Here is a 13,232-nt window from a genome sequence, read left to right as displayed (position 1 = left end):
CCCTTTGGTCCGGATGACACAATTTTGAATATTTCCAAAACCAATTTGAAATGTGGACTCGTCAGACCACGGGAACACTTTTCCACTTTGCATCAGTCCATCTGAGATGATCTCAGGCCCAGAAAAGCCGCCGGCTTTTCTGGATGTTGTTGATCAATAGCTTCGCTTTGCATAGTAGAGCTTTAACTTGCACTTACAGATGTAGTGACAAACTGTATTTAGTGACAGTGGTTTTTTAAAGGGTTCCTGAGCCCATGTGGTGATATCCTTTTGAGATTGATGTCGGTTTTTGATACAGTGCCGTCTGAGGAATGGAAGGTCACGGTCATTCAATGTTGGTTTCTGGCCATGCCGCTTACGTGGAGTGATTTCTCCAGATTTTTTGAACCTTTTGATGATATTATGGAGCGTAGATGTTGAAATCCCTAAATTTCTTGCAATGTCACTTTGAGAAACGTTGTTCTTAAACTTTTTGACTATTTGCTCACGCAGTTGTGGACAAAGGGGTGTACCTCGCCCCATCCTTTCTTGTGAAAGACTGAGCATTTTCTGGGAAGCTGTTTTTATACCCAATCATGGCACCCACCTGTTCCCAATTAGCCTGCACACCTGTGGGATGTTCCAAATAAGTGTTTGATGAGCATTCCTCAACTTTATCAGTATTTATTGCCACCTTTCCCAACTTCTTTGTCCCGTGTTGCTGGCATCAAATTCTAAAGTTAATGGTTATTTGCAAAACAATGTTTATCAGTTTGAACATCAAATATGTTGTCTTTGTAGTGCATTTAATTGAATATGGGTTGAAAATGATTTGAAAATCATTGTATTCTGTTTATATTTACATCTAACACAATTTCCCAACTCATATGGAAACGGGGTTTGTAGTGTTGCCAATCAAATATTTACAGAGAAATGATGACGCAACGTAAAAGTGTCAGTTGGTTGATTTAGTTAACATATTTTGTGAATGCATCTTATTTTGGCCTGAATATCTCACTGCTTTCCTTCCTCTATTCAAGGAGCACTGTCCTTTGGCCTGGGGAAATGTCAACTTGTTTGACTACACCCACACTTTGGTGGCGAGCAAGATGGCACTCAACCTCTGGCCTGTTCCTCATGGCCTGGAAGATCTCCTTAACCCCATTGGTGTCACGGGCTCCAACCCCAATAAGGTATACTCGTTAAATGAGAGACTCAAATATCATAGAGCAGGATAGACCACTCTGTTGAATTGAAAAGTCTAAATAGTGAAAAAAAAAATGCATATTGGGGACATGGCAGTCTTAAGAATGAATGGTTAATTTCCTCAGTAAAGTTATTTTTTTTGTTAGAAAAAAACTTGAACTTGTTGCACCCTTTCACAGATTTTGCTGATATTCACAGTTTGAAGTGAAGTGAAGTGAATGATATTTATATAGCGCTTTTCTCTAGTGACTCAAAGCGCTTTACATAGTGAAACCCAATATCTAAGCTCCATTTAAACCAGTGTGGGTGGCACCGGGAGCAGGTGGGTAAAGTGTCTGGCCCAAGGAAACAACAGCAGTGACTAGGATGGCGGAAGCGGGGATCGAACCTGGAACCCTGAAGTTCCGCTCTACCAACCGAGCTATACCGCCCGTAATTCACCACCGTGAATTATGCTGTATGATGGACTGTATTTATATTATTCACATGTGAATAATGCTGTATAATAGACTGTTTATATTATTCACATGTGAATAATGCTATAAAATACTGTATTTATATTATTCACATGTGAATAATGCTGTATAATAGACTGAATATATATTATTCACATGTGAATAATACTGTGTAATAGACTGTATTTGTATTATTCACATGTGAATAATGCTCTATAATAGACTGTATTTATATTATTACCATGTGAATAATGCTATAAAATACTGTATTTATATTATTCACATGTGAATAATGCTGTATAATAGACTGTATGTATATTATTACCATGTGAATAATGCTATAAAATACTGCATTTATATTATTCACATGTGAATAATGCTGTATAATAGACTGTATTTATATTATTACCATGTGAATAATGCTGTATAATAGACTGTATTTATATTATTCACATGTGAATAATGCTGTATAATAGACTGTATTTACATTATTACCATGTGAATAATGCTATAAAATACTGTATTTATATTCACATGTGAATAATGCTGTATAATAGACTGTATTTATATTATTCACATGTGAATAATGCTATAAAATACTGTATTTATATTATTCACATGTGAATAATGCTGTATAATAGACTGAATATGTATTATTCACATGTGAATAATACTGTATAATAGACTGTATTTATATTATTACCATGTGAATAATGCTATAAAATACTGTATTTATATTATTCACATGTGAATAATGCTGTATAATAGACTGAATATATATTATTCACATGTGAATAATACTGTGTAATAGACTGTATATATATGAATGAATGAATGAATGAATGGTTTATTTTGAGCCATGCAAACAAAACAAGAGAATACTGTATAAAAGACTGCTTTTATATTATTCACATGTGAATAATGCTGTATAATAGACTGTATCTATATTATTAACATGTGAATATTGATGTAAAATAGACTTTATATTATTCACATGTGAACAATATAAATACAGTCTATTACACAGCACCACTCACATGTGAATATTGATGTAAAACAGACTTTATATTATTCACATGTGAATAATGCTGTTTAATAGACTGTATTTACATTATTTACATGTGAATAATGATGTAAAATAGACTGTATTTACTTTATTCACTTTAACTCTGTTGTACAGGAAACACCATGTCTGGAGCTGGAATTTGACCATTTCAGTAGTCAGGTCAAATACCCAGATATGAATGCTGTTGAGGATCATGCCAACTGGACAATCTCAAGAGAATTGGGGTTCAACTACAACTTCTCTGGTCAGGTATCAGTTACCTATTAATGCGTACAACAACGTTGTGGCATTATTCATGTGTTGGTGTTTTTTGTAACGCACATAGTTATTCATGATCACAGTGACCTATCTATCAATGTATTGAAAGTAGGGCTGGGCGATATGGCCTTTTTTTCATATCTCGATATTTTTAGGCCATGTCACGATACACCATAGAGTGGGGCAAAAAAGTATTTAGTCAGCCACCGATTGTGCAAGTTCTCCCACTTAAAATGATGACACAGGTCTGTAATTTTCATCATAGGTACACTTCAACTGTGAGAGACAGAATGTGGAAAAAAAATTCGGGAATTCACATTGTAGGAATTTTTAAGAATTTATTTGTAAATTATGGTGGAAAATAAGTATTTGGTCACTTCAAACAAGGAAGATCTCTGGCTCTCACAGACCTGTAACTTCTTCTTTAAGAAGCTCTTCTGTCCTCCACTCGTTAGCTGTATTAATGGAACCTGTTTGAACTCGTTATCTGTATAAAAGACACCTGTCCACAGCCTCAAACAGTCAGAGTCCAAACTCCACTATGGCCAAGACCAAAGAGCTGTCGAAAGACACCAGGAAAAGAATTGTAGACCTGCACCAGACTGGGAAGAGTGAATCTACAATAGGCAAGCAGCTTGGTGTGAAAAAATCAACTGTGGGAGCAATTATCAGAAAATGGAAGACATACAAGACCACTGATAATCTCCCTCGATCTGGGGCTCCATGCAAGATCTCATCCCGTGGGGTCAAAATGATCATGAGAACTGTGAGCAAAAATCCCAGAACCACACGGGGGGTCTTGGTGAATGACCTGCAGAGAGCTGGGAGCAAAGTAACAAAGGTTACCATCAGTAAAACACTACGCCGACAGGGAATCAAATCCTGCAGTGCCAGACGTGTCCCCCTGCTTAAGCCAGTGCATGTCCAGGCCCGTCTGAAGTTTGCCAGAGAGCACATAGATGATACAGCAGAGGATTGGGAGAATGCAATGTGGTCAGATGAAACCAACATAGAACTTTTTGGTATAAAATCAACTCGTCGTGTTTGGAGGCAGAATAATACTAAGTTGCATCCCAAAGACACCATACCTACTGTGAAGCATGGGGGTGAAAACATCATGATTTGGGGCTGTTTTTCTGCTAAGGGGACAGGACGACTGATCCGTGTTAAGGAAAGAATGAATGGGGCCGTGTATTGTGAGATTTTGAGCCAAAACCTCCTTCCATCAGTGAGAGCTTTGAAGATGAAACGTGGCTGGGTCTTCCAGCATGACAATGATCCCAAACACACCGCCTGGGCAACGAAGCAGTGGCTCCGTAAGAAGCATTTGAAAGTCCTGGAGTGGCCTAGCCAGTCTCCAGACCTCAACCCCAAAGAAAATCTGTGGAGGGAGTTGAAAGTCTGTGTTGCTCGGTGACAGCCCCAAAACATCACTGCTCTCGAGAAGATCTGCATAGAGGAATGGACCAAAATACCAGCTACTGTGTGTGCAAACCTGGTAAAGACCTATAGTAAACATTTGACCTCTGTTATTGCCAACATAGGTTATATTACAAAGTATTGAGTTGAATTTTTGTTATTGACCAAATGCTTATTTTCCACCATAATTTACAAATAATTTATTTAAAATTCCTCCAATTTGAATTCCTGGATTTTTTTTCCACATTCTGTCTCTCACAGTTGAAGTGTACCTATGATGAAAATTACAGACCTCTGTCATCATTTTAAGTGGGAGAACTTGCACAATCTGTGGCTGACTAAATACTTTTTTGCCCCACTGTATATATCTGGATATTTTGCCTTAGCCTTGAATGAACACTTGATGCATATAATCACAGCAATATGATGATTCTATGTGTCTACATTCAAACATTCTTCATCATACTGCATTATTATATGCTACTTTTAAACTGTCATGCAGAGGGAAATCCCAACTAAAAGTGTATTTATTAAACAGTTACTAAGCAGTGGCACAAACATTCATGTCATTTCCAAAACAGAAAGTGCAAGATTGTAGGACATTTTAAAACAAGCTATGAGTGCACTTTTGTGCATGATGTCACTAAGATGACATCAAAACAACACTAAATTAAAGTGCACTTTTTGTACAGAATGCCACTACAATAGTTTAAAACAAATAAAGTGCACTTTTGTGCGTGTTATCACACAAGATATTTCAATAAGTGTCAAAAAAAAAATTAGCTGCATAATAGGAAATCAAATTGCTATGTGGTAGGTTCCTGCGGACTTTTATCTCCTGTTGTTGACCATTTTTTTCATACGGTGTTGAAATGGAAATGGGGGCCTCTGCATTTTGTTGGTGTGGCACCGAACAAAGATGTTGACATGCAGAGTACGCACTCTTCATTCTCTAGCGGGTGACTTTTCAAATGATGCTACATATTAGCAGTAAGGCTACTTTTTGTAGCAACGCTTTTGCCCCACACTTGACAAATTACGGTTGTCTGTTCCACATATTCCCACTTGAAGCCAAACCACCCCAAGACGATGGACCCCCTGCTGTTTTTCTTGGGAATTAATTCTTCCTTAATTTCTTAGCAGATTCGCACCTTCTTTCTCTCGTATTACCACTCGCACCACAGCTAACGTTACCCACCTACCTCTTTGCTCCGCGAGGGCGTATACGTATGTGACGTGTGTAAGAAGGTGCACTTGTTTTATGTCTCTGTGAGAAGGAGAGACAAGAAAGAGTGAGAAGAGCCTGTAGTGTAATGCCCGCAGCTAAAAGCAACTACGTGAGAACGTATACTCCAATATCACCATATAGTCATTTTCTATATCGCACAGAGAGAAACCCGCGATATATCGCCCAGCCCTAATTGAAAGTGATACAATATTTGTGAAATGCCGGTGTAAAAAATGTGTAGTTCACATGGAGAATGTGGGACAGAATGAAGACACAAGCTTGTATGTGTGAGTTCATGCTATACATCAGTGGTTCTCAAATGGGGGTACTTGAAGGTATGCCAAGGGGTACGTGTGATTTTTTTTTAAAATATTCTAAAAATAGCAAAATCCTTTATAAATATATTTATTGAATAATACTTCAACAAAATATGAATGTCAGTTCATAAAATGTGAAAAGAAATACAACAATGCAATATTCAGTGTTGACAGCTAGATTTTTTGTGGACATGTTCCATAAATATTGATGTTAAAGATTTCTTTTTTTGCGAAGAAATGTTTAGAATGAAGTTGATGAATCCAGATGGATCTCTATTACAATCCCCAAAGAGGGCACTTTAAGTTGATGATTACTTCTATGTGTAGAAATCTTTATTTATAATTGACTCACTCGTTTATTTTTCAACAAGTTTTTAGTTATTTTTATACCTTTTTTTCCAAATAGCTCAAGAAAGACCACTACAAATAAGCAATATTTTGCACTGTTATACAATTTAATAAATCAGAAACTGATGACATAGTGCTGTATTTTACTTCTTTATCTCTTTTTTTCCAACCAAAAATGCTTTGCTCTGATTAGGGGGTACTTGAATTAAAAAAATGTTCATAGATGGTACATCACTGAAAAAAGGTTGAGAACCACTGCTATAGATTATTATTTTATAGCAGGGGTAGGGAACCTATGGCTCTAGAGCCATATGTGGCTCTTTTGATGACTGCACCTGGCTCTCAGATAAATCTTAGCTGACATTGCTTAACACGGTAAGTAATGAATAATTCCACTGGTAATCCGCCTCCGCTTGGGATGGTTTCCTGCTGGCTCCGCTGTGAACGGGACTCTCGCTGCTGTGTTGGATCCGCTTTGGACTGGACTCTCGCGACTGTGTTGGATCCATTGCGGATTGAACTTTCACAGTATCATGTTAGACCCGCTCGACATCCATTGCTTTCCTCCTCTCCAAGGTTCTCATAGTCATCATTGTCACCGACGTCCCACTGGGTCATTATTGTCACCGACGTCCCACTGGGTGTGAGTTTTCCTTGCCCTTATGTGGGCCTACCGAGGATGTCGTAGTGGTTTGTGCAGCCCTTTGAGACACTAGTGATTTAGGGCTATATAAGTAAACATTGATTGATTGATTGATAATCACAGTGCCAAAAATAATGTTCAAAATATAAAAGATTCTCATGCATTTCAATCCATCCATCCGGTTTCTACCGCACCTGTTCAAGAAGTCGCATTAATGGTAAGAAGTATTTTATTTATTAATGTTAATGTTATTAAAATAGAACAAGAGACATATCACACTCTAAAAATGTTGGTCTTACTTAAAAATGCACGCATTTAGTTGTATTCAGTCTTAAAAATATATTATATGGCTCTCACGGAAATACTTTTTAAAGTATTTGGCTTGTATTAGATTAGATTAGATTAGATAGTACTTCATTTATTCCGTCAGGAGAGTTCCTTCAGGAAAATTAAAATTTTCAGCACAATCCCATTCAAGATCAAACGTTGCAGGGAGACAGAACAGGATCGCTGAGGGGTCTGCCGGCTTCCAGCACCCCTTACAAAAAAGGTGAGATAAAGGTAAACAAGGGGGTATGGGAGAAAAAAAATAGAAGATTAAAATAAAATTAAAAAATCGGTCTAAGCCTGGGCCCCTGGAGAGGGGGTGCAGACTGAGGTCAAGGGAAGAAAAGCAACTCATAGTCATAGTAGTGTGAAGTGTGAATTATATTTATATAGCGCTTTTCTCTAGTGACTCAAAGCGCTTTACATAGTGAAACCCAATATCTAAGTTACATTTAAACCAGTGTGGGTGGCACTGGGAGCAGGTGGGTAAAGTGTCTTGCTCAAGGACACAACGGCAGTGACTAGGATGGCGGAAGCGGGAATCGAACCTGCAACCCTCAAGTTGCTGGCACAGCCACTCTACCAACCGAGCTATACCGCCCCTCTACTAGTACACATCCCTCTTACATGTGTGTCAGAGGGAAACATCAAACATCAAAGAACACAGAGGACATTAAAGCAGCGGATACAACTAGACACTTCTACATACATCTATGAATAAAAAGAAGTGTGTATGTCTCTCTCAGCCAAAAAGGTTCCCGACCCCTGTGTTACAGCATGAAATCACATGCGTTTTCTTAGCTGGGTGCATGACTATGTATGAGTTTAACTTTAAATGCAAAGCACGTGAAAAAGGTCAAACAAAATCTGTCTCGGTTATTGTGTTAGATTCATTTTGTTGCAACAGTTGGACTCGGTAGGAACCAATAATGGTGGACAGACGTTCAATTAAATTAGTAAGTGGATTTAATTGAATTCAGTTAAATTGCCACCACAAGTTGTGCTTATTAGGTATCTTTTCACAGGTTCATCAGATACGGGGTGACAAAAGAGGGATAAGACACAATTTATTTATTTATGGTGGAGTAATGTGATGTTTTAAGTGATACCTTTTATCTGTAACTTGAGTTGTTTGAGAAGCTTTCCTAACCGGTCCTAATGCATCACTACCGTAGATTGTGCGGGCTTCATTTGCTCCAAACAATGACTGCATGGCTGAATGACTGCATTGACCTCCACTAACCGTACTATATTGTTAATCTTGCAACAAAACTCTCACCACTAATTCACATATAGTTTTGTGTTCCTGATTTCCCCTTGTGAGATGTGAATAGTAAATGAGGAAAAATGTGATAATAAGTGAGGCAGTAATGCAGAGTTTATATATATACGTCTTCCCGTTGCGTTCCAGAGCAATCGTGTGGCAAGAGATCACGCCCTGACCGACGGTGACACGGATCAAATGAGACAGCTGAGTAACAGAGACCCTCTCTCAGAAATCACTGAACAGGAAAAAGACTTCCTCTGGAGACACAGGTGTTTGCTTAAGCGATAATTCATATTTAGAAGTCAATATTTCATTAGAAGAGTTATGATTTTTTTTTTTAGCCTTGAAATTATGACTATACTATGCAAAAGTAGGCAAGTTGTACATAAACGTTGTTGATACATGCAGATGTATGCAGGTTTTAATGCCTTTCACTTACTAGGCACTATTGCATGAATATCCCAGAGATCCTCCCCAAGATCCTCCTCGCTGTCAAATGGAACTCCAGAGATGACGTAGCACAGGTATTAAAATTTGCTATAATGTCAAAAAGTATTTAAGTTCTTTTTTATTTCCTTTGTGGGTGAACGGGTTGTTGATTGTATGAGATGAATATGGCCCCTAATTGTTTGTTTATTGGTACACACTACACAGCGTTGAGAAATTGTTTTTCTAACTTCTACTCCATACATTTATGATTTTGAGTGTTGAATACCCAATTTTAATTTTATGTTAGGTGTTTACCATCACCTTACAACAGTGGTTCTCAAACACTTTTTTGTCATCCCCCACTTTGGACAAGGGGGAGTTTTCAAGCCCCACCTGCCCCCATCACCCCCAACAGAACGCTAGTGCCAAGCATAACATTTTCAAATTTATTGAACATCAAGTAACAAGTTGTATACATTCAAACTCAATAACATAAAATAACATCAAGTTCAATAATAAATAAAATAACTTGCATCAAGTTCATAACTTTTATGGACAGAATTTCTAGGCGCAGTCAAGGCGTTGAGGGGTTCCGGTTTGATGACCGCAGGATTAGGTCTCTGCTTTTTGCAGATGATGTGGTCCTGATGGCTTCATCTGACCGGGATCTTCAGCTCTCACTGGATCGGTTCGCAGCCGAGTGTGAAGCGACCGGAATGAGAATCAGCACCTCCAAGTCCGAGTCCATGGTTCTCGCCCGGAAAAGGGTGGAATGCCATCTCCGGGTTGGGGAGGAGACCCTGCCCCAAGTGGAGGAGTTCAAGTACCTAGGAGTCTTGTTCACGAGTGAGGGAAGAGTGGATCGTGAGATCGACAGGCGGATCGGTGCGGCGTCTTCAGTAATGCGGACGTTGTACCGATCCGTTGTGGTGAAGAAGGAGCTGAGCCGGAAGGGAAAGCTCTCAATTTACCGGTCGATCTACGTTCCCATCCTCACCTATGGTCATGAGCTTTGGGTCATGACCGAAAGGATAAGATCACGGGTACAAGCGGCCCAAATGAGTTTGGGTCTCTCCCTTAGAGATAGGGTGAGAAGCTCTGCCATCCGGGAGGAACTCAAAGTAAACCCGCTGCTCCTTCACATCGAGAGGAGCCAGATGAGGTGGTTCGGGCATCTGGTCAGGATGCCACCCGAACGCCTCCCTGGGGAGGTGTTTAGGGCACGTCCAACTGGTAGGAGGCCACGGGGAAGACCCAGGACACGTTGGGAAGACTATGTCTCCTGGCTGGCCTGGGAACGCCTCGGGATCCCCCGGAAAGAGCTAGACGAAGTGGCTGGGGAGAGGGAAGTCTGGGTTTCCCTGCTTAGGCTGTTGCCCCCGCGACCCGACCTCGGATAAGCGGAAGATGATGGATGGATGATGGCATCAAGTTCAATAATAAATCAAATAAGTGTTATAACTTGCATCAAGTTCAATAATAAATCAAATGAGTGTTATAACTTGCATCAAGTTCAATAACAAATAAAATAAAAGTGCCACTTTGCAATCTTTGCAAAAGAAAAGGAGGATCTATGCATTTGTCAAGACAGGGCAAGTGAACATGAGTTTTACAGTACTCCAGCATTAGTGGCTGCAATGAGCCTGTTTTGCACTGCACAGCTTTTCAAATCGGGGTTGCAGGCTTGACACCACCACTCTTAAGTCGTGCTCAATGTTCAGCTGAGACCTGTACTTGGTTTTGAGTGAAGCAACATCTGAAAAGCCCATCTCACACAGATGCCAGGATTTTGTTTCTCTGCAGGCGTTGGCTCTGGCTCGACGACCTTTGAAGTGCAAGTCACAAATGTATCCATTTTGTATAATTGTGGGCCACACATCTGCTTGCTACCCATCCGTGCGAAAGTTTGTTCCGCTTAGCCCCGCCCCCATTAGTTACTGTTGCTATGTCCGTCAAACTTTCGCTCCTACCTAGAAATTTAAAGCCTACAGGAAAAATAAGTAGTTTACATTAATTTATATAGCGGATTTCACAGACAGTATCACAAAGTGATTTACAGTGGAATAGAAAATGAAAGTATAGTTACAAAAAAAAATCTAAGAGTATAATAATAAAAGATAAAAAAACATAAAGGGAAATTTCCTCCCATTCCTCACGCCCCACCTGTCATGTCTCTACTCTACACTTTGAGAAACGCTGCCCTACAATGTTTGCGTGTTATGTTTCCTAGATGTACTGCCTATTGAAGGAATGGCCCTCCATTCGTCCAGAGCAGGCCATGGAACTGTTGGACTGTAACTACCCGGATCCCATGGTCAGACACTTTGCTGTCCGCTGCCTGGATAAATACCTGACCGATGACAAATTGTCTCAGTATCTCATCCAGCTTGTACAGGTTTGTACTTTTTACAAATGTAAATCATTTGGTGTTTGATATGTGGAAAGCAATTACAGCAGGGGTGCCCATTACATCGATCGCCATCGACTGGTCGATCTCAAGCCAGGCATTAAAAAATAAACATAAAAATGAGCAATCATCAATCATACCAAGACTTCACTTTCGTCAGTTGTTTGACATTCTCGGCACCCGAGGATCTTGTGAGATGACGCTGGCTGCTGCGAGCTCATATTTAAGAAAAAAAGAACTAACAGAGCGGACGCAGAGAAACACATTTTATTTCTAGAGACTCCGTACCTACTGTCAAAACTCTAAAGACCGACAGCACAGTTCCTGTCTTCACCATAAAAGACCTGTTTCATCCTGCCTGTGCTAACAAAATAAGAGTCTCAGAAAGCTAGCGTGCACAAGCTAGCAAGCTACGGAATTTGATGCCAATGTATTTCTCCCCCGCCCTCAGCGACCGCTTTCTCACTTGCTTGCCCACCCGCACACTCGCTGACGTCACTCACCTGCTGCCAGACATTAAAGGGCCACACACATATGCTACTCTCATAACAAAGTGTTTAAAAACGAGTATGCAAGTTGGACAAATGAGATGCCAAATCCAACCACTTTCATGTGGTATTGGACAGAAAGAAGGACTTTTTTTTACCTCCATTTGAAAATGTGGACGTTATCAGCACCACTGTCTAATTCCAATTAATGCAAGTCATCAGAATCAAATACACCAACTTATATTCTTGTCTTCATGAAAGAAAGGAATCTATGTGTGTTAAACATGCTTGTATTATCATTAAACACCATTAACTTGTTAACAAAAATGTCTCTTTCATAAATAAATAAATATAAATTATAAATAGGAATGAGGTAGATCTCCTCGACTTGGTCAATTGAAAAGTAGCTCGCCTGCAGAAAAAGTGTGAGCGCCCCTGAATTACAGTAAAACATGCGAATTGTCTGTGTTTGTGATGTATTCAGTTACAAATTCTATTATTTTTTTGTGGATGATTTAAACATTAGATCCTCTATCAAACTCTGTGTCAAACTCTGGCCCGCGGGCCAAATTTGGCCCGCCGTGCAATTTCATTTGGCCCTTGAGGCAATATCCAGTTAACATTAGAGCTGGCCCGCCGGTATTATAACACCACATTCGCCGCTAATACTCATTCTTGCCAACCCTCCCGATTTTCCAACCATTCTCCTGAATCTCTCCTGATTTCCACCAGGACAACAATATTGGGGGCGTGCCTAAAAGTCACTGCCTTTAGCATTGTCTACAATATGTCGCCACGTCCGCTTTTCCTCCATGCAAACAGCGTGCCGGCCGAATCACATAATACACGCGGCTTTTACACACGTAAGTGAATGCAAGGCATTCTTGGTCAACAACCATACAGGTCACACTGAGGGTGGCTGTATAAACAACTTTAACACTGTTACAAATATGGGCCACACCAAACAAGAATGACAAACACATTTCGGGAGAACATCCGCACCGTAACACAACATAAACACAACAGAAGAAATACCCAGAATCCCTTGCAGCACTAACTCTTCCGGGATGCTACAATATACACCAACCGCTACCACCAAACCCCGCCCACCTCACTGTTATTTTATTTTAAGATTTATTAGCCTGTGGAAAAGGTTAATGTTGATATTTACCTCAGAAGGCTGCAAATAGAAAAGAGCCATTAAATGTATTATTTAAATTGTATTTAATATACCATCGATGTTTTTTTTCGTTTCTTTTTTTGAAAGTTGATTTTGCACTGTTAAGTTAAAGCAAATCAATGTAGCAAACTGAGCGATAATTAAGGTTTTATTCATGCACTTTCTCTTGCTTCTTCAAGGCTTGAATCTTTGACTCATTCATGATTGTTGTTTTA

At 39.6% G+C, this 13,232-nt stretch overlaps 1 protein-coding gene across 4 annotated transcripts in view; it reads left to right on the top strand.

The window, feature by feature from the left end:
* The window catches only part of LOC133540868 (phosphatidylinositol 4,5-bisphosphate 3-kinase catalytic subunit alpha isoform-like), a 79,111-nt gene that overhangs the window by 46,687 nt on the left and 19,192 nt on the right, over window positions 1-13,232 (top strand). For all 4 annotated transcript variants that reach the window (XR_009803748.1, XM_061883868.1, XM_061883867.1 and 1 more), the window contains 5 exons: window positions 1,020-1,172; window positions 2,821-2,955; window positions 8,658-8,782; window positions 8,956-9,037; window positions 11,173-11,337. Coding sequence is in view for 3 of the 4 variants with exons in the window: in XM_061883868.1 (XP_061739852.1) it covers window positions 1,020-1,172; window positions 2,821-2,955; window positions 8,658-8,782; window positions 8,956-9,037; window positions 11,173-11,337 (660 nt within the window). In the remaining variant the exon portion in view is untranslated. The remainder of the gene's footprint in view (window positions 1-1,019; window positions 1,173-2,820; window positions 2,956-8,657; window positions 8,783-8,955; window positions 9,038-11,172; window positions 11,338-13,232) is intronic.

The sequence above is a fragment of the Nerophis ophidion genome, linkage group LG22, assembly GCF_033978795.1.
Source record: "Nerophis ophidion isolate RoL-2023_Sa linkage group LG22, RoL_Noph_v1.0, whole genome shotgun sequence".
Classification (NCBI taxonomy): Eukaryota; Metazoa; Chordata; class Actinopteri; order Syngnathiformes; family Syngnathidae; genus Nerophis; species Nerophis ophidion.
Note: the sequence above shows the minus strand (reverse complement) of the source record. Positions and strands in the feature narration are given on the sequence as shown.